Below are 27270 nucleotides of genomic sequence, written 5' to 3'. Positions count from 1 at the left end.
TCCATAAACCTAACAATCCTGGATGCCCCATTTTCACTGCTTATTGTGCTTTCACTGAAAGAATTACGACCCTCATTGACCTACACTTCCATCCAATTGCTCAATATCTAACCTCCCACATCAAAGATATCAACCACTTCCTTCAACTGCTCTGCACCATCCAAACCCCTTTACCTCCTGGGTCCCTACTTGTCATTATTGTCACCACCTCCCTATACACCTACACCCATCACTCCCATGGTCTGACTGCTATTGAACTGTTGTTGTTGTTGTTGTTGTTGTTGTGGTCTTCAGTCCTGAGACTGGTTTGATGCAGCTCTCCGTGCTACTCTATCCTGTGCAAGCTTCTTCATCTCCCAGTACTTATTGCAACCTACATCCTTCTGAATCTGCTTAGTGTATTCATCTCTTGGTCTCCTTCTACGATTTTTACCCTCCACGCTGCCCTCCAATGCTAAATTTGTGATCCCTTGATGCCTCAGAACATGTCCAACCAACCGGTCCCTTCTTCTTGTCAAGTTGTGCCACAAACTCCTCTTCTCCCCAATTCTATTCAATACCTCCTCATTAGTTATGTGATCTACCCATCTAATCTTCAGCATTCTTCTGTAGCACCACATTTCGAAAGCTTCTATACTCTTCTTGTCCAAACTATTTATTGTCCATGTTTCACTTCCATACACGGCTACACTCCATACGAATACTTTCAGAAACGACTTCCTGACACTTAAATCTATGCTCGATGTTAACAAATTTCTCTTCTTCAGAAATGCTTTCCTAGCCATTGCCATGCCCATGGCCAGGGCTCTGAGTACCTATCATCATGCCCTGAAATGAGGGACATCTTACCCGAGATCCTTCCCATCCCTCATAAAATGGTGTTCCATTGCCCATCTACCACCCCAACATCCTAGTCCATCCCCACAGCCCGTAGCCAAAGCGATCATATCCCTGTCAAAGACCCAGGTGCAAGACCTGCCCGATGCAACCACGCAGCACTTCTTATTCCAGTTCTGACACAAGTTTATCCTACCCCATCAGTGGTTGGGCCACCTGTCAAAGCAGCCATGTAATCTATCAGGACTGCTGCAATCATTGCACAGCTTTTCATAGTGATATGACTATCAACCACTGTCCTATAGGATGAACATCTACTGCCAAACTGTAGCCAAGAGCAAAATAGACACAAATAAGCACAACATGCAGGCGAAAATAACATGCTTGATTTCAATAGCGACTTCACTAACCAAGCCACTTGGATCCCCTCCTCCACCACCAGCTTTTTTGAACTGCACAACTGCCACTCTCTGCCAATGCACCAGCCCATCCTTTCCCGCTCTTCATCATTTTCCCTCCGTTTTCCCCACTTCCTTGCCCCACAACCTCCTGACTGCACCTTTTGGCATTCTAGTCCCTGCACACTCCACCAGACAGCACTCTTCCCTCCCTCCACCGTTACACACCCATCCCTTCCCCAGTCCCTCTAGATTACTGCTTCCATCCAACATTTTCTGTTCTGGCCGGAGTTGGCAGTCATGTGTGTCTGAGATGTGATTGTAAAGTTTTTTAAAATTGCCACTACCAGTCACAAACATGACTGGTAGTGGTAATTTAAAAAAAAAAAAAAAAAAAAAAAAAAAAAAAAAAAAAAAAAAAACTTTACATATTTCTTGAGACAGTCACGGCTGAAAAGTAGTAAAAATGTCTTCAAATTCTGAGATGTGCTTGCTTGTGCGAATGTCTGGTGTGTGTTCCGCTTTGTCAGATGAAGCTGTGGCCGAGTGCTTTGTGTAAGTGTCTTTTAGTTGTGCCTGTGTGCGATTTTTAACGTCTCATCTTTACAGTAGATAGCAATCTATCTTTTCATACATTATTAAAAAAATTTGTTTTTTATTACCATTATTAAGATTAATTAAGTGCTCGTTGATCATATGTGCCATTTTTTAAGGTGTGATATGACTCGTTCTTATACTTGTCCACATGGATGTTTGTTAGAAGAGGGAAAATAACATTATACTGGGAATATAATGGAACTCCATATTTTAATTCATTTTGGTCAGTAATTCATTTTGGCCAGTAAGGCTAATAATTGTACTTCCTTCAACCACTCTTTCAAGGTGTTCCATTTATACTGTCTGCCTCCTTTGAACTTCATTCATTCATTCATTCATTCCTTCATAGTTCTTTCTTTTTTCTGTGCATGTTACTACTTGCTTTTCCTGCTTCTGTGTACAGAACTCAGCTTTCAGTGCTTTTGTGTCACTTATACCAGTGCTTTACATCACCTGTTATGTTTTTACATTTCCCTCCTACACAAATCCTTTAACACTGCAACATACAGTTAATGTCTTCCTACATTCCTCATTTTCCAGTAAATATTTACAATGCTATGCATATGTGTAACTACCCTCATCAATGTTTTATTTTAACCTTCCTTAATTTTGAAAAATAAGGCCATGAGGCAAGCAAAATTGTAGTCTTATAAATGAATGGTAATAGAAAAGATCCAGTAGAAATGTTAATTTTGGGAATTTTAAGTTTGGAAAAAGATTATGGAGCTGAGGGAGGTAGAAAAAAATTATAAGAAAGAACTGGAAAACGTATAATATTTGTACTTTAATAAAAATAATTGAAGAATTGGGGATTGAGCTTCTAATTAAAAAAATATTATTATTATTATTATTATTATTATTATTATTATCTACTTCTCTCCATTGTACTCTAAATAATTATCAACAGGATTAGATAACAGTTTACATTAATTACATGAATTGATACAAAGTACTGTCCCAGTGAGTGTATCAGAGCAACGTGTAATACTCGGACAGTGACCATCATGTTTTTCTGTGAAAGTTTTCTTGATTTTGTTGATGGCCTTCAACATTGCCTTCTCTGAGACTCAGATTCAGCATCCAAGTGGTGTTGGGAGTTCCCTGATGTACTTGATCCAACATGAAGGCATCTGCTAACGAACTTACAAACTATGCATGCTGCCTAAGGAGTACGTCAGATGATAATCCAACACAAACTAACTGTATGTGCTAATACATAACACTGTGTGAAAAACAATGATCTGTGTGCCATAATGTTAAAAAACTGCAGGGTTTCTGATTTACATGGTGTGTCGTAGGAGGCAGGGTTTCTCATTTACATGGTGTGTCCCAGGAGAAATTGTCAATGTTCAGGAATATTATATGAAGGATCATTTGAAGCAAAAAAATCTAGTAAATATGGGATCTAAAATCCATAACTTAAGAGCTATGAGCACTTCTCCATCTTCAGTACTGTGAAACAAATCCCTTTTACTGCAAATTCTCTACTTTCTGTGTTTTGAGTGGTGGTAGTATGGAGCAAAACGAGAAAAAAATGTCCAGTAAACATGAGCCCTAAATTAGGAGGTGTGAGCACTTGTTCATGTTTGCTTCTGTGACACACATCTCTTCCACTGAACAAGTGCTCACAGCTTCAAGGTAGACATTTTTGAGCCCATGTTTGTAGAAATTTTTTTCATATTTTGGTCCATACTACCTTCTCCCAAAATCTAGGGCTTTGCAATAGAAGAGATTTGTTTACAGTAGGGAAGGTGAAGAAGTGCTCATAGCTCTTAAGGTATGTATTTTAGAGCCCACGTCTACTTCACTTTTTTTCTTCATATGATCATTCCACCCATCTTCCTGAATATTGACCATTCCTCCTGGAACACTCTTTATAAGAGGACATGGGTACACAAAGCATTGTACTTTTGACTTATAAGGGGAAATCCCCAAATTTTATTACACAGAATTCTATACCCTCACAAACAGTAATCCTAGCTTTCAGAACTAAAAGTTCATATGGTAACGGAAAGTAGATATAAATAAATTAGGAATAAAGGTAACATTCACTGGATAATAGCCACATTGCGTTGTCGACAGGCAGAAACAAAACTGAAAACTTTGCTAGCTTTTGGATGAATTCTTTTTCAGATTAGAGTACATACACTCACACACCTCCTGTGAGAGGAGAAGCAGTGGAAGTGGTAGGTAGGGTTGGGGAAGGATGACTGATAATGGTGGCTAGGAGGTAGCAGGTTTATGTGATAGGAATATGGGAGGGAGAGGCAGTAGGGGTATGGGATGAAACTGCGACATTGGCAGCAGCACCATTGACTTTGTGTATTGCATGATGAGAATAACAGTGACAAGGAGTGGGTCGGGAAGGGTGGTGATAAAACACAGGAAGGAGAGATTATGGGGAAGAGGGTGTATGGTGAGTGAAAATGGGTAGTGGTGGAAGGATGGAGATCAGTGTGGTGCAGGGAGCTATCAAAGGTGGAGGCAAGGAGGATTATGGGAATGGAGAACATTTTATATGTCCACATGTAAGAAAAAATGCAGAGATATTTCTTGTGTATCTCAGTTCTGTACATTTAATGTCAATTTCACCAAGGAAATCGGAGTGACAAGATGACTTACTAGAAAGGAAAAGAAATGGCACTCTGGGGCACATCATATACTGGGAAAAGATGCATACTGGCTTGTATTTTGGTGCCAACAGCTGCCACCACGTGGCACAGAGGAGTCGGATGCTTCAAACCTTGATTCACAGAGCATTTATCCTCTCTGACCTGAAAAGTCTCACGACAGAACTGGAACACTCGAAGACTGTTTTTTGATACGAACTGTTACACAGAGCAACATATGTGCTGATGACACTACACCCAATATAAACTGTACAAAATTGAGAAATGGAAGAGAAACCAGAGAAGGCCAAAGTCACTGCATTTCTTCCATACATGGTTTCATTGTTTTGAAAAATTGGGTGTATGGTTTATAGGATAGACAGTGCCACAATTGAATATCACTGGCGCAAACACCAGCAGCGGACCTGACTACTGCACCAAAACAAACATGCAACAATAAAACATTGTGTCTCATAGTTGCACAGGAGTGGCTACACAAAAATTCTGGCATAGACATTGCACTATTGGTACTGTGATATAAAATAAGTTCTTGAGATTGAAATTAGTTATAGGGTAATCAACTTTGACTGCAGCTACAACCTTTGCAAAGTCTGTGAACAGACATTTGGATTAATTAGAAGGTAAAAAGAAACAAACAGTTACAGCATTGAACAGGTTTCTGATGCAGGCAGAACACCAAGGAATTAGCAGCCCATTGGATTAACCCATGTATGTGTAATCTCACACTGAGCACTGGACATGCTCCAGGTCATGAACTGTGGACTGGACAGCTATAGACCCAGCTTGGGAGCCAAGGTGGTATATAGATAAAATCTGCATTCTCTCCCATTGGCACTCAGTTCTCCTGCACACTGCACGATGGAATCATGGTTGTTTGCTAAAAATATTGTACCCATTACAAAAAGATATCCAGCCATACTCCAGTGAATGAATTTCTCACCCATGGTTAGACTTTTCAGAGCCCACATGTTGTTCTCATTCAGGAAGTCAGCTCTGTGTAATGTAGGTCATTGTGTCTATGGAATGTAAGCTTGGATCACACAGTATTTATTCCCATTCCAACTTACAGAGAGTTTAATTATTCTTCAGGCAGATAGCTGATAGCTGAAATCTATTATTTATAAGTTTAATTATTTTGTCACTGTGAAATTGTATCTCGCTGCAAGGTTCATTTTGTTTGTGGGCAAAAGCTTCACTAAATGTTTTGGCAGAGAATCATTTCCAGACCAGTGAAACCTTTAGTCAAGGCAGAGGTTTCTTATTCTAGTTTGCTTTCACTTTGTCTCATTATTTTCCATAGTGACAATTTTAGTTTGGGCAGTAAATCATCTTTTGCACCTGATTGAAATTCTTGTCTGGAATTTTTTCTTCCAAGGCTTGTATTTGTCTTGAAAGCTGACTTAAATCCACAGTTGCCTAAACTGTGCCTAACACGGCTTCACCATTGTTTCAACGGCAGTCAGTTTTCACAGTCTCTTCCTTCATGACATTTGTAGCCTCTCATTCTTTCTTTCCTGTTTCTTATCTCCAGTAGAAGGAACCTTTATCTCAATGCCTTATAGCCTGTAAAGCTTCATGTCATGCTTCTTCAATTCATTTAACAAAGTACAACTATTTCGTCTATCTTGAACAATTTTGAGTTTGATTAATGTATGTCATCTGTTTATTTTTGTTTACAGACAATGCCTTACTGACACAGTCAAGGTTTATCCTGATGGAATCAATGCTATTGCTGTTTGCTTTGTTTGGGCTTCTCTGTATTCTGAAGTTTCGACACTACAGCACAGCCCCTTACTGTGTGCAATGGTGGTTGTGGCTTGTTATGGGTTCTGTCTCTCTAACATGTGCCTTGTGGTAAGTACCTCATTATACCTCCTCCAGTTACTGGCATGTTTGATGGATTGTAATTGTGACTTTTCATGCTTCAATCTCTCTCTCTCTCTCTCTCTCTCTTCTCTCTCTCTCTCTCTCTCTCTCTTCCTTATTTCTCACTACCCCCCCCCCCCCCCCCCCTTCCTCCCTTCCTCTTCTAAAAACCACACCATAATCCATATTATTACACATTCAGAAACTCTTCGATGGAGTTGGAGTAGTTGTCAAGCAGGTAGAACTTCAGTTTCTGATTGAAATTAATTTTATTACTTTCTGAATTATATACCTCACCGGGTAGGAGGTTAGACTTTTTATTTATTTATTTATTTATTTATTTTTTTTCCCGCACTTAATATCCTTGTCCTTTGTGAATCATACTATGGCCGAAGATCGAGATTGTAAATAATCTCTCTTTCTAATGTTATGTTTATACATGCTGTGCTCTTTCAGCTATTCGTGGTGTGATTGAGTAAAGGCATGGTTCTGAGTATACAACAAAGTTGTTGTTTCCACTTTACGAATGTAGGTTAAGACTTGTCTCCAAGAGCCTCTGTAATGAACAGCACAAATGATTCTTATTACATGGTTTTGTGCAAATACTTATTTACTCAATTGTGAATTATCTGAGAAATTGATGCCACAGGACATTAGAGGATGTAAATAGGAAAGGTAAATTAACTTTTTGATATTTTCATCTCCAAAATCTGATGTTATTCATAATGTAAAAGTTGCGGAACTGAAATGTTTTAGAAAATCTGCAACATGTGACTTCTGGTTCAGGTCCTTATGAATATAAACACCAAAGAATTTAGAACATTGTCTCATTTAGTGATTTATTATCATGCATTTTTTTCTATTGGTGTGGTCAGGCATGCAGTACAGAAATGAGTTTATTGTGTTTTATTTAAATCCTGTGACAGTCCATATGCAAGAATAAGTTATCAATTTTCAGGAAAGTTTCATGTATATTTTCAAGTGTTGGATGTTTTACCATTAAGCTTGATTACAGTATTTTGTCAGCAAAGATAACTCTTTCTGCTTCTTGGATGTATGATGATGGATCATGACTATATAACAAGAAGAAGAGTAGACCCAATTTCATTTCCCATGGTACAACTTTAGTGATTATTCTCAATTCTGAAGGCGCAGTGTCATGATTTACATTCTTTGGTCTTCTTAATGTGACACACTGCATCGTTTTAGTTAAATAGGATGAAAGTCAGTTACCTGCAAGATCACTGATACCATAGTATTTGATCAGATGAAACTATATTGTTCCAGAAAGGTTTTCAAGTCTCAGATATCCATGCTGTATACATGCAGACTTAAGCAATAAATGAAAATTTAATTCTTCACTTCAGTCTATATATATATAGATATCATACAGGGTGTATACGACCCGGGACAACTGGGAGATCTGGGAAAAACCCAGGAATTTTTTCATCCGGGAGAAAACTGGGAAAAACTCAGGAATTTTTAGGATTTCAGGAATTTTTCATTGTTTTAGTTTTTAGTTACATTTTTTTGTAATTTTGACTGGTAAGAACCGATACTCTAACAAAGGATATTACTATATCCTGCTACTGCAGAATAATACTTCAACAATAAAACATAAACGAGAGAAAAAAAAAAAACGAAAATAACTTTAATTGCAAAGGAAATGCACCATATACAAGAACGACACACAGTGCTCATGCAAGCGTCTGCCAACAGCAAAATGTGTCAATGGCTTTAGGAAGACTATGCAATGCTTCAGAACAACAAATTGCTTCCGATGAGTGTGAAGTCACAACTTTTTACATTAGATACGTTTTAGCAGTTACGAGCGGGCTCATGCGCAGTAGATTCTCCTGCTTCTGGCTACAGGAATGTGGCTATTGGTTGTGCAAGCAGTCTCAGCAAACAGCTAGATGCTACCAGGAAAATGAGGCACCAAATTCATATTCTGGAGGGAAAAAAACTTGTTTCACAAAGCGCCTAGTATCCAGCGCACGTTTGTCTATCGATTATTTTGAAACGCTTCCCTGTTGGTTTTTGAACACATTTTAAGTTGATTTCTGAATGAATCATAAGTTGATTTTTGAAAGTGTGCATAGTGTATGTGATGTCTCTGTCAGGTGAATCTTCGTCACATCTAGATACAAACTTTCCGCAGACGAAAGGGGTCGGGGCTATACGAGCTGAGCAGATTAAAGCCGAATGGATGAATGCCAATCGCTGTCTGATTATGTGGTTGATTGGGTTTGCGAATTATCAGCGTTGTTATAATTACTAGCGAAATCCATAGATTCAGACTACCAGAATGGTAATAAATGACTGACAGGAATAACAGGTGAGAAAGATTATTAACTGTTCTTGGTGTTCACAAGAAAATGAAATTTTGACAGAAAATTTTTGGCCAGATCAGTACACTAGTAAGGACCAGTTGTACAGTCCCCGGCTAGCAGCCGCTTAAGTTCTGTTCTGGAAGTAACACGTAATAACGCCTAACCTGAAAACAATCGCGGGATAACTAATCCTGTAATTGTCAGTGTTAGTGAAATTAATCGGCGAACAAATTTTGACAATGGTAGGAATAGCTGCAGAATTGGTGATGACAAGGTTGTTTGTTAGAACAAGGAAGGAGAAGAAACAGGGACATCACACAAATTATAGAAGAATAAGACGATTCCAAATTTGTATAAAAAATTTCATAATACTACTTTTCGACCGAGCAAGGTGGCGCAGTGGTTAGCACACTGGACTCGCATTCGGGAGGATGACGGTTCAATCCCGTCTCCAGCCATCCTGATTTAGGTTTTCCGTGATTTCCCTAAATCGTTTCAGGCAAATGCCGGGATGGTTCCTTTGAAAGGGCACGGCCGATTTCCTTCCCAATCCTTCCCTAACCCGAGCTTGCGCTCCATCTCTAATAACCTCGTTGTCGACGGGACGTTAGACACTACCCACCACCACTTTTCGATCTCGGGCTTGAGAAGCTGGTGCATATGAATGAAATGTGAAACTATTTTCTAACATAAAGCTTTTTGCTTGTAGTAGGCCTAATAGGCATTTGATACTGGCACAACAACTGGCACTTGGTGAATTATACTCTGTCGTGTTATAAAAATGGCCATTTTGTTCCAAAACAGTCTCGTTTATTTGGTGTGTTACAAAATTGCTGCCATATTAGAAAGGCCTCTTTTGTTTTATCTAGCAGACAGTGACAAAATAGACGTAATCAGATCGAGAAACCACACCAATCTTGGGTATTATTTGTGTTAACAGCTTTTTCATAATTAGATAACGACATTTCGATTTTTCATGTAGTGAATCGTTTGACGAGCTTTGATGAGGTAATAGATTCTTTTGCAGAAAGGAAAGCATGCCATGTAAAGCTGTAGCAAGATTAGAGAGGAAAAAATGCTAGGAGCTAAGGATTGAAGAAACGTGTACTTTCTTGCTTGTCTCTTTTCTTTATTGGTTTTATGTATCCTATATTTTATGTCACACAAAACAGCAAGTTATTAGCTAATAGGCAGTAAAGACTGCAAATTTTCTGAAGAGTTCTTGTTCTCCCAGTTACAAATAATCCCATCCTCTATTAATTGCGAGATTTTTTTTTAAAGAGGGGCAGGCTGTCAAACCGGCCGACTGGGAGCAGGAGAGGCACCACAGGACATTTCAACTTCCACTGTCCCGAATATAGTTGGATGGCATCCGGTACAAAATATACACGTTTCAATTCCACAGAGCGAAATTCAGTGAAGTGCGATAGAAGAATGCTTTATGAAGAGGCGTGGCACTGCACTTTGGCACACTTAAGACCAAATAACATGTCTTACATTTCCTCGAACACATAAGTTTTATGTTTCAGACTTTTCAGAAAGATGTGCGCTACAAGATGAATATATTGTTGCAAATTCGACTTTTTCTTTAGTATTGACCCGGTTCACAAATATTGTAGATCTGAGGCTGATGCGCAGAGCAGTCTGAGTTATAGTGGATATTCTTCACATGACCCATGTTTACATTTAGTGATTTTGCTGTTTCCCCTTCGTTTACTCTCACGTCATATGAAAACAAAACAGATACCTGTGGCCGGGAGTATCAAGTGAATTAAAATATGTCATTAGTTCAGATTTTATTTTATTTCCACCTTTCTGACTGTCAAACATTAACCGCCTTGCAGAACAATGAAGTTATTTTTATCTGTTTGCTAAAGAAATTTGACTTTTATTAACCTTTTCCGCAGAGGCAGTCAATGTATTTCAAACGAAATGTATTTGAAATGACATGTTTAATTCCACAGTTCTGGCTACTTTCAACTCTTCGCTGCATTTCGAGTGCACATTTTCATCTTCAAGCATGGCATTATGCCATAATAAAGAACCAAACATGGTATAATACAGCACTGGTGCTCCAAGAAAATTTACATCTGGAAAACCACACTGAAACGCTTAATATCAGGTCAAGGTCTACTTGATTGGGAATCTGGACATACGGATGTGCACTTTAAGTATGCACTTTAAATGTGCTCATTTTAGTTATGGTTCACGAAATTCCGATGCTCTTGGATTATCCTCTGATGTCTTGTTTATTTTATGGCATAATGTATGATCTTTCAATGTTTTACATGTACATATGGTCTTCCTGCGTCATGGTAGCTGCACAAGTGCAGTGACGCCTGTTATCTGTGCTCTCTGGCAACTGCTGAAACGAGCCTATTTCTAACAGGTCGGGGGAAAATATTGCGAATGGTGGTTTGAAAAGCGTTACTTTCAAAGTAAATATCCTTTTACCTAAGTTGAACTATGTGCGAGAATGTACCATGAATTTCTTAAATCACAGAGCGTTTGACTCTCATTTAAAAATCAGCTCTTTGATGACGAGCCATTTAGAAGAATTTCGAACCCTGAATATCAGACATTTGTCTTTATTAAAAATTTTACTGGCCCATTTGTGAGATTCTTGAAGTGTAACACGCACAAAAAAGATCAACATTATATGCGAAATCATAGCTTCTCTTGCAGCTTATTAACCTTAGAGACCAATATTATATGTGAAAGCTTTGCTTTTCTTGTCGCAACACTATGTGTATTAATTTAAACTATTAAATTTCCCTGTTTGTTTGTTTGTTTGTACTACGTAACAATGATGTTGCTGTTGGCTGACTACATCACGTGCCCTATGCTCTGAATATCCGCTGTCATTGGCTGCCGATATCACATGACATGAGCTATGACTGGCTTACAGAAACGCATCACAATCTTGATTTCAATCATTCGGAAAGTAACATGCGGTGTTTGATGGAATTCAAATGTATACTTTTGTAATACGAAAATATGCAATGTACATGTTGCTGCACATAAAAGATATTTCCAAAACGCATCTTTTTCTCTGAGTTTCATTTTCTAAAGTGCCAGGAAGTTCTAGGCCCGTGAATAAAACCTTAACCATTCACAGGATTGATAAGGGAAAATATAATGTCACTTAACATGGAAAAAGCATGTTTTCACCTGGGAGAAAGTGCATTTTTAACCAGGAAATCTGGGAAAAATCCGGAGAATTTTTCTTCCTTGTCCACGTATACACCCTGTCATAGTATTTGAGCTTTTCTAGGAAAATGTCATGACCTGCCTAATCAAATACATTTGACAAGTTACAGAAAATATGTGTTGGCATTATTTTTCATTCAAATTTTGTATAAGCTGATTTGTGAATTGAAAAGTGGAATGTTTCTGTGGAGAGACCCTTTTGTAACCCAAATCGAGACTAAGTATTTAATTTGAGAGAGCTGTGTTATTGTTCTTGCATGCGTAATCACTTTCAGTACCTTTGAGAAGGAGGTAAGTATTGAGACTGGTGGGTAAAAAATCATTCTTACTACCTTGTAAAGGGGTCTGACAACAGCTTATTTTATTCTGTCTGGCATATCCTTTGTGAGAGTGATGTTTGCAAATGTGACTGGCTACATTGCATGTATGTGAAGAACAGGATTTTAATAATTTACTTGGGATATTATCAGCTCTGTTATTGATTCTTTGCCTTTTTAGGCAGTTAATTACATTAATAATTTATTGTTTTGTAGAGCTTGGAGTGGTTGTGACTTGCCTACTTGTATGAAGAAATGCAGCTTGCATGTATTTATTGCTTTATTGCTTGAACTTAGCATTTTGGTCTTCTGGCCTCCTTCAAGGAAGAAATTATTATATATTGGATGTACACTTCAAGACAAAAAAAATATGCTCTATGAAGGAGTTACCCGAATGGGGTGGAAATAAGTAAATGTGATGTACATGTACAGAAAAACAAATATTACAATTTCAGAAAAACTGATTGTTTTATTCAAGAGAAAGAGGTTCACAAAATGAGCAAGCCTGTAATGCATTGGTCCACCTCTAGCCCTTATGCAAGCAGTGATTCAGCTTGGCATTGATTGATAAAGTGGTTGGATGTCCTCCTGAGGGATATCATGCCAAATTCTGATCAATTTGTGTGTTAGATAGTCAAAATCCAGAGCTGGTTGAAGGGCCCTGCCTATAATGCTCCAAACATTCTCGATTGGGGAGAGATTTAATGGCCAAAGAAGGATTTGGCAAGCATGAAGACAAGTGCCTCTTTGATGACTGCTCAGTCCTCACATTCTGTCATCTCTGTAAGTCGACCACTTCCTTCTTAACAATGTGTTCAGCCATAGATCACATTTCTGACAACATCTTTGAATAGTGGCATCACTCCTATTCAAATGTCAAGCAATCCGCTGAGAACTCCAGCTGACTTATTTGAGTCCAGCTACATGTCCTCTCTCAAATGCTGACATCTGTGTATATTATTCACGTGCCTGTCTGCGAGGCAGTTACTGTCCAGCAGAGTAATCAGAATGAAATTCCCAGAGACTATATGCCCTGGTGTCAACATGTCTCCTGTTTACAATCCTTGCAAGCTGCATGGTAAAACTGCTCTGCAGCATTACTCATTCATCCGTCGGCGGCTAGGGTTTACAGTTTTGCATTTTCCGTCAATTCCTGTATGAATATCAGTTTGTGACCAATTTACATAAATATGTCTAGGTGTGTTGGTGCATCAGTACCCCCCCCCCCCCCCCCCCCCCCTGGCTTAGAATGTATGAGTGACAGCATCGCCAGTCACTTACTGAGAAATTCCAAACCATCTAGCAGATAAAGGAAATTTTCAGCAATTAATGAAAGAACTTAGTGAAATCAAGAAATGTCTACAGTCTAACCCACAATTCTTCTCTTCATTTATGATCACTGAACTACAAACAGCGTTTAATCACACACAAAAAAAGTAGCAGGTGCATATGGATTCTACCTTGAGTGCACAGTGTTCCTGCAATGCGAAAATGACTAATTTTAAATTCAAATTCTTCTTACAGGAACATTACACATAAATTTAAGAGAGTTATTTTGTTCTTACATGATGGCAAGTACAGCATTTAATAAAATAGGTTCGTTGGTACGGTGCAAGAAACACATTTATTGATAAACACATAAATGAAAAGTACACAACTCTGACGTAAAATAGAAAATAATAGGCACTCTGGGTAGAAAAGTCCCTGTGCTGGGAGTCCAACTCTGTGTCCTTGGTCAGGATCTGGCCAATGTCATAGATGATGTACGGCTGGTGTCTGGCATGGTCAGGTGCATGCTGGCTCGTGTGACACTGGCCGAGCATCGGCAGCGAGTGAGAGACCTATGCTTCAACAAGTGGCAGCTGCCATGATGTGAGGGTAGTGATGGGCAAGGCAAGACGGCAGTGTCCTAGGCATTGCCCAGCAAGTATCTAGATTGGAGTCCAGTTCAAGTCCTAGGCCACACTGGAGCTGCTGCTGGTGAATGCTGTTGACAGAGAGGCTGCTGGGTGCCGCCAACGTTGCACCTGGAGTGTGAGCTGATGCTCGCAGGTAATGGTCACGCAGCATCCTAAATAATCTGGTGGAAGGATTTGCGTGAGGCAGCACATGGTGTGCAGATACAACATAGTGCCATTCTCATAGTGCCATGCTCGTATTGCTGTACTCGCAGTGCCACGATTGTGAGTGGGCACACTGCTGGCAGGCGTTGCTGTTTTGGAGCTTGCTGAAGTCTGCCATGTAAACAGAGCAGTATGTTGCTGTTGGTGTCTGGCTTGTATAGAGATTGGCATGTTGCTGTTGTGGTCCACCAGTCTTCATAAGCACGTGTTCAGAGTGCTGGCTTCAATGGACAGTGCCAAGAGTATGCAACCTTCCAACTGTGGATGTGTGTGCCGTTGCTGAGCCAGCCCCATGGTGCTATTGGGCCAGCTAAATGTCCACTAGGTGTCAACAGCCTACAGGAGACCAGGGCTCAGACCAAGGGTGGCTTCCAGTACACAATGGGGCTGATAGACTCATTCAAAGGGGAGGGCCTGGTGCAACATCAGTGAGGTATTGACGGCCATTGGGAGGCAAGCTCAACTGACGGTAGTCTCTGGCAAGACCATAGCATGGACATGCTCAGACAAAGGGAAGAAGGAGGCACTCAAGTGGGCGGAAATGAGTCTCTGGGTAGTTGGCACACTATGAACACTGAAAAAGAGAAATGAGCAGGACAGTGGGTTCATGATATGGCAACAGTGGAGAGTAGCAGGCCATTAGAGGCAGTGGTGCTGTTTGTACATAAAGAAGTATCTTTTTGGAATGTGCAAAGGAATTGGCACCAAATGGAGAGTAGAAAACATATGTTAGTGATTAAGGCACAAAAATAGGAAAAGACCCATCCGTAATTTGGCTTTGGACTGAATAAGGGGGCCATGCCAGCGGCAGAAGGTAAAGCCGAGCCAGCAGCAGAAGAACGGTTCTAAATCGGGAGAAATGTGATCTCAAGGCGTAGTGTGGAGGCAGCAACAGAATCACGCGTGAAGACATGAGGAACAGCTGCATGGTGAGCATCATGGCACTGTTGGACGCAAGCTGTCATGGTGGGACTCTGTCTGATGGGAGAAAGGGCTCAACCCAATGCAGCTGCCAGGGGTGTAATGGAGCCAGCGAGCTTGGGCAGGCAGCAATGTCTGGAGAGGACATGGTGGCAGCCAAGTGCCATGGGAATGCTGATGGAAGCCTCATCGCCGCATTTGTGGAGTCCAGTGCATTGAGCCATCCTATGAAGGAGGGCTGGCCATAGTTATAGCCTTCCAACTGAAAGCACTAGCAGCCCCAGCTGGTGGAGGGCAGCTGCCAGGCAGGTTAGCAGCACTGGACAAGGCAAGTTTGCATGAGATTGTAGTCGACAGTCATGTTACCAACTGGTGCTTTCCAGTGTGGCTGGGTCATCTTCCCACCAACTTTGGTGTCCTTTTGTCACCAAGTGGCGACAAGGGCAGCATTTAATAAAGTTGGCTCCCAGGTACAGTGAAAGAAACAGATTTATTGGTAAACACATCAGTGAACAGTTCACAGTTCTGATATGAGACAGAAAATGATAGCCACTCTGGTTAGAATGATAACAGGGTTGCCACAAGTTCTGGAAATCAGGGAACATCAGAGAATTTCAAACGTGTCAAGAAAACCAGGGAAATTTGGGAAAAAGCTGGAAAATCTCATTTTTGTCTCAGTAGATGAAACGATTTGTTTACTGAGACGTCATGCAGCATCACTGGTTGGGTGCAGCTGAGCACGTACACCGCTTCCCTACTCCCTAATTACTACTGCTTCTCCCTTCCTAGCACTCCCCTCGGCTTCCAGTCAGTGCTGCCATCACTCGTTACTGCTAGCCTAGCAGCTGCAGATGAGAGGCAGGATGGTGTAAGGAGTGGTTTGTTTGGATCTGATTCTCAGAGGCTGTAGACGCAGTGGCCAGAGACGGCGGTCATGCGAGCGTGAGTTGTGTCTTAAGGGGAGCCGGAACGATGAAAATGACAAAATTAACTCTTTCTCTCATTATAAAATTATTTGGAGTTTTCTGAATAAAACAAATCAAGTTTCACCCTTCAAAGTGAATTCTAAGTGTGTTTTTTATCGCTGCAAAGTTGACGCGCTGCGTAAACAGTTGTAGCGATGTGGTGTGTCACCTCTGACGGCGCCGCTCGCTGGCTGCAAGCAGGGTTTCTTTGCGGAATTAGACAGTGTTTCGTTTTCCAACGTTGTATGGCTTTCTCTCTGTGACAAGTGACTGTTCATATCGGTAAACATAAACACTATACCGTGTGTGTTGACTTGTGGAGTTTGCTTTGTGTTGTTTAGCTGTTCCATTTTGTGTATTTGACGAATTTTGCTCGTACCTGTTTTACGTATTTGGTTGGTGGATATCAATATGCCCCATTTCAGCAATCGAGTGTTTGGAAAGGCGCAGTGAGTGGAAGAAGAAATCTTTTGTTGCTTTGAAGCGAGATGCTGCTCAGACTGCTTCACCAACTACTCCAAATGAATATGGTAGAACTTCTTCCAGCAAGAAACTTTGTGACAGTGAAGAAAAATTTGAAAACTATGAAAGCGACAGTAATGATGTGTATGAAATAATTAACATTTCCTTGCTCTCTAATATTTTGAAACATAACACATTATGTGAAGTTTGCAAAGAAAGAGGACTTCACACATTGGTTTGACATGTAAAATGTTATTGGACAAATGTGCTGCAGAAGTTACGTTTTCTAATTCTAACAATATTCCTCATAGAGTTAATAGTGGAAAGAAGGTGTATGATATAAATGTTAAGACTAGTGTATGATTTGCGTTACATTGGCAAGGGCAGTGCTGCAGGGACAATGTTATGTGGAATTATCAACTTGCCAAATCCACCAACCAAGTTTGGATTTTATAATGAATTGGTGGGATCTTCTGCTGAAGATATTGCTCAAGCAACAATGAAGAAAGCAGTTGAAGAAGCTGTGACAGATCATGGCAACATAGAGGTCATAAATCTCTAAATGGAGTTGTGACAGCTACCAGTGGAGACAGTTGCAAAGTAATTGATGTTGCTATTCTCTCAAAACATTGTATATGTAAGGGCAATACCAAGGACGAACATAGTGAAAGTTGTGAAGCAAATTTTCACAGCACAAGTGGAGCGGTGGAAGTAGAGAGAGTGAAAGCAATTTTTTCCAGATCACAGGAATAGTATAATGTACGATACACTAACTATCTAGGAGATGGTGATTCTAAGGGATATAAAGCTGTAGAGGAACTCAAACCTTATGGCAATGAAATTCACATTAAAAAACGGAGTGCATTGGACATGTGCAGAAGCGCATGGGGGCTCGCTTGCGCAAACTAAAGCAGATATTAGGATCCCAGAAGCTTAGTGATGGTAAGACCCTTGAAGGAAGAGGAAGAAGAGTGACAGATGCAGAGGTATTGTGGGTGTGCAATTAGGCAAAATAGAAGAAACATTGAGCATATGAGGAGAGCAGTATGGGCATTATTTTTTCATAGTGCATCAACAAATGAGCACCCACAACATGCATTGTGCTCCACAGGTGATGACTCATGGTGTAAGTACCAATCAGGAAAGGAATATGCCCATAAAAACAGTTTGCCAAATGCTGTAATTGATGTAATTAAGCCCATATTCAGAGATTTATCACAGCCAAGTTTATTGGAAAAGTGTTTACATGGGAAAAGACAAAATCCAAATGAAACCGTAAATAATTTAATTTTAATTAGGATTCCCAAAAGAGTGTTTGTACAGATAAAAACATTGCATTTTAGAGTGTATGATGCGGTGGCAACATACAGTGAAGGAAACATTATCAAATGTGATGTGCTGAAATGTTCAGGTTTCCAACCAGGATACACCACCATTTCCACAATGCGCCTAATTGATGAAGAAAGACTAAGAGGTGGAGGAAGAAGAGACAAAAGCCTACAACATGCAGCAAAAGGGAAGAAAAGAACAGTGGAAACTAGCACTGGAAAAAGAAGAGGATGCTGATAATCCATCATATGGGGCAGGAATGTATTAAAAAACTTTGGAAGCCATTTCCCGTAACTTTAAAATTTTCATCTTTGAGGAACATTTTATCAAAAACTGCTAACAGTATATCAATGAAATTTATACACAATATTGTGTACTTCTTTTGCTTCATTTTTATAACAAATTGTAAAAAAACTATTGTATAATTCTAGAGTTACAGAAGAAGAAGTGCAAAATTTTAGAGAAAAAAATAAGCTTCTGTTTAAACAAATTGTAAAACCAATAAATATATCTTAACATGGAATTATATCTTTGTAGAGAAATATTCACTGAAAATGTCGTCCAAATTTCGGAGCAATATGTTTAATGGTTTTAGAAAAAATGTTCCTTCTATTTGCTAAAATTAACATGGAAGAGATGGATGGTTCCAGCTCCCCTTAAGCGATTGTGTCAATGTGTGTGTGCTCTCGTTTTCTGACAAAGGCTTTGGCCAAAAATTTAATTGTGAGAGTGTGATTGTGTTTTCAGTGTGCCTGTCTGCGGCTCAGCAATCCTCTTTACAGGGAATTGCTACCTATCCTCTTTATTATTGTTTCTCAGACTATTTGCACAAGTTATCTAGTGCATGGATTGATCATCATGGTCCCATTTGCTGTCCTGATTGGCTGGCCACACTAGTGGATTTCTGCAACAGGCCAATACCACAGACCACTTCTGTGGGTATCTCTAACGGATTGGGCCTGCCGTTCTGAAATCCTTCGTTTCCCACTAATGTGCAGGTCTTGCCCGTCAGATCTAGTCTCACCAACCTGCCCCCAGGCTGGCTCTGTTGGTATGTACCATGATGCCGTGGATTTTCGTGATTTATCCACGGACCCAGAACTGCAGTGCTCCACGGAAGTCCAGAGGCCACGAGTGGTGGATCTCAGAAATTGCAACTGTCTCATCACAAGTTGCAAGGTGTGGCATTTTATAGACATTTTATTTATTGTAGTACATTTTGGCGCTTCTAAAGTAGTTTATATGTTAGAAAGTATTGGACAGTAAGGAGGAGAAAATTGTGGCAGTCGCTGGTGGTTTGTATGCTATGTACTCGTATTTCTCAAAGGAAAAAAATCATATAATACCAGTAAAATAAAAGATGTAACACAGTGGGTAATAACCGGCGGTAATGAACATAATAGAACCATCATTTTATTGACGGTCACCTATATTGTTGGTTTACACAACTCTTTCCTGCCTTGCACACTTCTTTCAAGAGGCCTATTGTTTTCTAGGGTTATTTCTGAAATCAGTGAAGGTATTTTAAATCTGTCTTGCGACTCCAAGGAAATGCATATCTTTGTGACTAAATGGGGTTTGTTTTATTGAAATAAAATAACATCAGTGGTCTTAATGAAACACATATACCATTTGCCGTGCTTTCTCCATCTAAAAACAGTTCATTACAAAAGATTTTGATCTTAGCACTTAAGGTTTTTTGCTCACATTAGGAAACGCCAGCTGCTTGCAAGTTTTATGTGGCTATTTCCTCATCTGGCAGTTTTGCTTCTTATACCATAGCTGCAAAGACAGATTGTCAACTTACATCTTTACTTACCCTTTAGATCTCAAAATTTGTCAGGGAAAAATGCTAAAACTTGTCTAGGATTCAGGGAATTTCACTTGGGGATACTTGTGGCAACCCTGGATAAAGTCTGTCAACAGAAGTCCAACTCAGTGTCCTTGTTTGGTGTCCAGTTGATTCCCAGAAGATATCATATCAGTTTCTGTGGTAGTGTTCAGGGTCGTGTGCAGACGGACCAATGGGACGTCAGCCACGTGCTGGCTGTCGATGGGAGACCAGTTCTTGAACCAACGGTTACCATCAGGAAGTAGTGGTACGAACCAGCTCGGCCAGGCAGTAACATCTTAGGCAATATCCTGCCAGTGTTTAGTTTGTAGTTCAGTTGGGAGGCCTGTGCCATACTGGGTTGATGTCATGTTGGTGTCCTAGCTGCACTGGAACTGCTGCTGGTGGATGAGTGGTTGCGCAGCGTCTTAAATAATCTGACAGAAGGATTTCCATGAGGTGGCATGTGATGTGCAGATGCAACATAGTGCTGTGGATGCAGTGCAATGGTTGTACTGCTGGCAGACAATGCTAGTATCTCTTGGGGAGCCCACAGGAATCTGGCATTTAAACAGAGTGACTTGTTGCTGTTAGTGTCTGGTGTGTACAGAGATGCGCGCGGTGTCATTGTGGTCCACCAACATGCATTGTGTTCTGCCAAAATTTAGAAAAATCCTTGTGTACCGGCTGGCTTTGGTGGACAGTGCCTGGAGTATGCAACCCACAATCTATGGGCGTATGTACAATTGGTGGTGACTCAGGTGGCCGGCCCATCTACGATGCTAACAAAAATCTAAGGAAAGAAGAAACAGTTGAAGAAGACTTGCACCACTCAATACCTCTGCTTTTTAAATTTTTTTTCTTTTTCTGCAAAATCTTGTAAAGACTGATCTTGACTAAATACATGACCAAATTAATTCTGTGGTATCATTTGAAAAAGCTGGATTTAGACCCCATAGAAGCTGCTGTGAGCAAATGGTCTCATTGAATACTCAAGTAGAAACTGGCTACCAGAGAAATCTCAAGGTCAGGATAGTTTTCGTTGATCTGTCAGCAGCTTATGACCGCCTACTCCAGTCCAGTCACTAACATTACCTATCACATCAAAGGCAAGGCTACCTGTGAAACCAGTCATGTGATCTACAAGCTAAGCTGCAACCACTGTGCTGCATTCTATGTAGGCATGACAACCAATGAGCTGCTCTGTCCATATGAATGGCCACTGACAAACTGTGGCCAAAAAACAGGTGGACCCTCCTGTAGCTGAACATGCTGCCAAGCATGATACCTCTCATCTCAATGACTTCTTCACATCCTGTGACATATGGATCCTTCCCACCAACACCATCTTTTCTGAATTGCGCATGTGGGAACTTTCCCTGCAATACACCTACGTTCCCGTAACCCTCCTGGCCTCAACCTTTGTTAGTCACTGTCCTCACCCATCCAGCCCTCTCCCGCCCTGTTCCCATTCCAGCACTACACAGCCGCCATTTCACCGCCACAGGCCATCTTTTAATTTCTTTTATTTTTATTTCTCTCCTTTCTGCTACTTACCCCCTCCCCCCTTCGTACCTTCTCTCCTACCCTCCGTCCAAACTGCAACACTTCACTGTCCGCCACTCCCACCATACTATCTCTCCCCCTCCTCACCCCAGCCTCCTCCTTACCCCCATCCAGTTGCCACTCCCATCATCCACTGGTGCTGCTGCTCGCAGTGTAGTTTCAGCTCTCTGAGACTGCAGACGTGTGTGCAAGTTGCACTTGCGTGAGTGTGCGTGTGCATTTGCGTGTGCGTGTGTGTATGTGTGTCTACTGCTGACAAAGGCCTTAATGGCCGAAAGCTATGATTGTGTGAATCTTTTTATTGTGCCTATCGTGACTCAGCATCTCCGCTATATGGTGAGTAGCAACTTTCCTTCTCTCGTATTGTTACTGGAAAACCAATTTTAAAATACGAGCTTGCTTCAGTACCCATGACCAACTGTCAATATCAGTAACCCTGGCAGTTAGAAATCATACTTCTGGCTTGTCAGTTTCCATGCAAATATGTCATGGCTTATTGCTCCAAATTCTTTGCAGATGTCTTACACTTTCTACTGACTGAATCTATTTATTCATTGTTAAGCATGGTGACAGTGTGGGGTATACCATAGTGTTCCCTGCCAAAATTGAAGTGAAATGGTGTACCTTTTGGATGAAGAGTCAGTTGTGAAATTATGGAGTAGATGACTCTGGGTCCTTGTTCAGTGAAGTACAGTGTAATGTAGAGGTTCGTTTTGTTTCTTTTTGTTAATTTTTCAAAAGAGCATGACACCTAGGAGCTGGCTCTCTTTCAAGTAGCACTAATTGGTTGACAACTAAAACGTCTTCATCCAACAGATAAATCAAAACCAAAGCATCACATACCCTCACTCCATGAGACTCTGCATGGTGGTTTCATATTTAACTCACGATCTAGGTGCACTGTGTGCTGATGGAGATTTGCATGCTATCATTTCTAGTCTTCTTGCAAGCCAACTGCTAGTTGTTACAAGCACTCTTCTCTATTTTATGCTGGCCTCTCCATTTTTTAATAATTTTGTTGCCTCATGTAGAGGTTCACATAGTCATTTCTTATCCATTTCTTGGTGTATTTCTCCAAAATATACCTTCCCAACATTTCTTTTTTTTAAATTATCAAGTCTAACACCCTTTTTTGAATAATTCCATTCAGAATATTTTAATTAAATCTTTTCTGTCCAGTGGGTACTCATTAGCCTTCTCCAAAGACACTATACATACAGATTGAGCACAAGAGCGCAGTAGGAATGAGATGGGCTGTTATCTGTACATTTTTATCGGTAGTCATCAGAATGCTGAAGGTATCGGAAAAACGCCAACTGAAACCCCTAGTTGACCAGTGCACAAGGTCAGGGATATTTTTTAGGTAGATCTTTGCATTTATTTAACGTGTGTGGCTGTTTTCTCCCGCCACACCTCTGCCCATGCCTTTTTCCTGCTCAAAAAAATGCCATACATAAAAAGTTAAAATGCAAGACAACAGCACATTACAAGCTATTTAGCCACCACAAATGAATATCTGAAGTATATAAAAAACAGTGCCACTTTTAATGTAGTTAAAAAAAAGAGGTAAACTTATCAAATAAGTCCCATAAAATTCTATTACATCTCTGCAACATTCCATTACTTTTGAGCAAAGTTTTATTTTTGATGAGAGGGAGCTGTACTGATTGAGATTTATCATTTATGACATTTGTCAGATGGAATTTTATGCTAATCATATTCGTGGGATGTATTAACAGTATAAAAGTCATGTCGGATTTGCCGTAAATCAGAATCTGTCCCCTCAGTTACCATGCTTGTTGAAATCAAGGCCTCTGGCGTATAGAAAAAAAAAGAGCTTGTCGATGGAGAATACAACTTCGAGAAACTCCACATAAAAACATTAACTCAGCTCAAAGCTATAACTAAGCAAATATTTATCACAAGGAAGCTACAACATTCAACCAAAGATACAAGCCAACCTTTTCTCCAATTTTCATGGTCCAAAAACGTGCCTGCCACATAGATTCAGGGGCAAAGCCTAAGGAGGTTCCAAAAAATGCCACTAGAAGCCACTCTTAAGTAGTTAGTTTTCCATAGAAGCCATAGTATTAGTGTTTTTAGTATTGAATTTTAAGTGTTTTTTATTACGGGAGTAATTCAAATTTAATATTGCTCATCTTTGAATTTAGCAGTTTTTCAAATATTTGTACCAATAAAAATAAATGTCTTTACATAGACGCCATCAAAATATATGTTTTTAAGAAAATTGCAGAAGTTGACAGTTTCACATTTCGACAATTCCAGCTCCATTCAGAAGCTGTTGACACACTTCTTATGTATGTCAAGCCACTTCTCAATGCTGCCATTATTAACAATGTGACAATTTATATTGACTGTTCGGGTATGCAGTGTTGCAAGACTCACCTTTGACATGACCGCTCACAACCATGTGCATGTTGTTCCTAATTATGGCAAGGCTGTCAATATTCTGGGCAGGTGTGTTCTAACTTCTTTGTCGAACATCAAATTGAAAGAGACGCTGTAGGAGAAAGATTTTTCACAGTGATAACAATACTTACAGTTCACACTTTGTACAGATCACTTGTGTTGAAAATGATTCTGTAGAAACAAATTATATTGTTTAGAAAGTTTAAAAACTAATCTTTGTGCAGATCACTTGTGTTGAAAATAATTCTGTGTAAACAAATTATATTGTTTAGAATGTTGACAAAGTAATCTAATAAAGTACCCTCCCTAACCTATACCAGAGATGATACAGATCAGTGTTGAATACTGGATTGCTCTTCATCCAATTTATATCTTTTAAATCAAGTGTGATACTGTGCCAGACGAAAATGTAGTTTTCTTGAATGAAAACACTTTCATTGAAGAAAAAAAAAAATACTTTGGGTGACATTCATGTGATACAGAAAGACTGACTGATGACTTGAACACGTGTTACAGTACAGCTTCTTTAGTGCCACTTAAACTATTTTGATAGATATTGTGAATGCACACTGTTCTCAATTTTTGTGATGTAACAGTAATTTTAAGTGTCCAACAGGTGAAATTTAATTTCATATGAATTACTAAAAATTAGTATTACTCCCTGAAAATCCCTGAGACGTTATGCCACTTAATACTTTATCCATCATATGATGAGTCATATTTGATTTGATTTTTAAGTGCGGCTTGAAATGAGGGTCACTCTCACCACCCGAGTTTCAACTCTGGGGTGCAGCTTGGATTTGAGTTCGGCTTAACATTTGGGTGAATACAGTAAGCACACCATCTTTGCAAAACACAGCACCTCTGGAGGCTGATGCAAAAATATTTGACAGGGTGATGTAAATACACATTTGCGACACCACACAACGCTGAAAAGCGGTGCTCTTGGTGTCTTCACCAGTCCTCTTCCTTACAAGTGGAGCGCCACCCAAGACACATGCTTTAAGGTTGACATTTCAACATAATTATGTAATACGCCCTTTAGGTGTGTCTGCACTGACTAGTGAAGGCATCGGAGCTGTTGTTGGTGCTGGTGTCATGGTAAAGCAGTGGGTGGTTCTTGAAACACACGTGGGCTTCAATTGGCCAAGAAAGATGATGGTGGGCTTGTGGCAGGCGATTATGTTGATATTGTGTGCTAGCTGTCAATGGCTTTGTGTGGGTCTGTGTATGGTGGTTGCAGTGCAGCTTAACACCATCAGTACAAAGTGTATGTGTATGCACTTCTTTAGGTCCTGATGTACATAGCTGGCAGCCACGCTTTGTCTTGATGGTTGCTGAGGATTAATGCGAGTAATGAATTTCCTCAATTGATTAACAAAGTCACAACTGACATGGCTGGATGAATGTAGTGAATGTGCATCCACAGACACTCCTGGTAGGTGTAATGTCACCATAAACCAGCTTGGCAGCTTCAGAGTCTAAATCTGGTTTATAGGTATTCCTCAGTCCGAGTAACACCGTCAGTAGGCTGGTGGTCCATATTTCATGGCACATAAGGGATTGCCCTTAGTCAGTGGCGTCAGTGTTCTATCATCCTGTTACTGGCTCGATGGTAACTTGTCTTATTATAGTATACACTGCCACAGAATTTAGTAAGCCATGCGAACATTTCGGACTCAAATTGGTGTCCACAGTCCATCTTGACAGACAAAATGTGGTGTCCAGGTGGGAACAGTGTTAGAAGCTAAAGTTGCTGCTAAAATGGTACCCATCAATGTTGCTTCTGGCCAGTGGATGAATTGATTGATCATTGTCAATAAGTACTGTGAATCAGAAGCTATCTGATCAGTTACCATGATTGTTGTAATCAGTGAAAGAATATGCACAACATCGTTGCAAAACACAGTGCCTACCATGTGCACGAAGCGAGCTGTCATAAATGGAAAGTCTTCCACCAGAACCGGTGCGTGTATGTGGCAGTTGACCTTGCTGCTCTGACATTTGATGCTTGTTTGCATCCGTTCTGTGCAGTATTTCCGAATGCCTGACAGCACAAATTGTTGCAAGATTAGGCAAGTTGTTGGTTAATCTCCAGAGTGACACATATTATGTAGGCTTTCGAATGCTCCTTTTCGGAATGCGGTAGGCAGAAAAGATCGAGGTTTACCATTTGACATGTCACAATGTAACTTACTTTGGCTCTAGGCACTTTGACTAATTGGAGGTCCAACACTGATGATGTATCTTTGAGGAAATTGCATAGCTGTTGGTCAATTTGTTGTGCTGTGGCAGGTTGAGCAAAGCAGTTGATCATGAGACACTGCTGACCTCAAAAAGGCAGTCAGCGACTATGTTGACAATCCCAGAAGTGTCTCACATCTGTGCTGAACTGCGCTATGTATACCAGTCGATTGTGCTACTGAGGTGAACAGTTGATATTGTTTATGTTAAGTGGCTTATGGTCAATATAAATTGTAAACTCCTTGGCTTCTAATTGTGGTGGGAAGTATTTGATGGCCTCATAGATAGCCAGAAAGTGTCTGTCGTAAATGCTTCATTTCTGTTGTGGCCACGACAGCTTTTGGGAGAAGAAAGATAGAGGCTGCCTTGTGCTATCACACAGCTACTGTCTGACTTGCATCAACGACTAATGACAAGGGTGCATTAGGCTCGGGGTGCATGAGATAATGCAGCACTTACTGTGATCTGCTTTGCTGTCTCAAAAGCAGAGATCACATTATCTGTTCATGAAACTTCCAAGTTACCTTTGCTCTTTTGGGCAGTGAACACTGTCATTAATGGTTGTAACTTTGATGCATGTGGCAGGAGTCAGCAATAGAAATTAATGATGCCAAGGAAACGATGCAATTTTTTAAAGGTTCTTGGTTGTGGGATTTGCAAAATGGTTTCAACTTTCTCAGTAATGGCAGTAAACATGATGGTGAGATCTTATGGCCCAGGAAGTTAATCCGAACCTGACCAAAAATGCATTCCACCATGTTTAGAACTTCTCTGCTCTGTTCTAAATGTTTAAACACCTCAGTTAGCTGCTGCTGCTGTTATTCTGCCGAGGCTCAGAAAACCAGGATATCATCTTAATGTGCAAATCAAAGAGTGAGACCTTGTAATACCAATTCTATGAATCTTTTCCAAGTTTTTACAACATTTTGGAGGCAAAAAATCAGGAAACAGTTCTTGAATAAATCAAACTGAGTGATTATGGCCATCTTTGGTATGTCTGCTGCTGTTAGTGGAATCTGAGTGTTTGTCTTTTCACAGTCTAGGAAGCTGAATATGGTCTCATCACTTAAAAGATAATTATAGTCTCATAGTAAGGGTACCAGGTACTGATCTGGCACAGTTCTAGCATTGAGGGCTCGATAATCCTTGCTCAGACACCATGCACCACACTTCTTATGCACTAAATGAAGTGGCGATGACTGTGGGCTACT

At 40.2% G+C, this 27270-nt stretch overlaps 1 protein-coding gene across 2 annotated transcripts in view; it reads left to right on the top strand.

Moving 5' to 3' along the window:
* The window catches only part of LOC126190635 (protein O-mannosyltransferase 1), a 126431-nt gene that overhangs the window by 43151 nt on the left and 56010 nt on the right, over positions 1-27270 (top strand). For both annotated transcript variants that reach the window (XM_049931054.1, XM_049931053.1), the window contains one exon: positions 6142-6316. In XM_049931054.1, the coding sequence (XP_049787011.1) occupies positions 6142-6316 (175 nt within the window). The remainder of the gene's footprint in view (positions 1-6141; positions 6317-27270) is intronic.

This window comes from Schistocerca cancellata, chromosome 6 (assembly GCF_023864275.1).
Source record: "Schistocerca cancellata isolate TAMUIC-IGC-003103 chromosome 6, iqSchCanc2.1, whole genome shotgun sequence".
Taxonomy (NCBI): domain Eukaryota; kingdom Metazoa; phylum Arthropoda; class Insecta; order Orthoptera; family Acrididae; genus Schistocerca; species Schistocerca cancellata.
The sequence above is the reverse complement of the archived record's forward strand: the minus strand, read 5'-3'. Positions and strand labels throughout refer to the sequence as shown.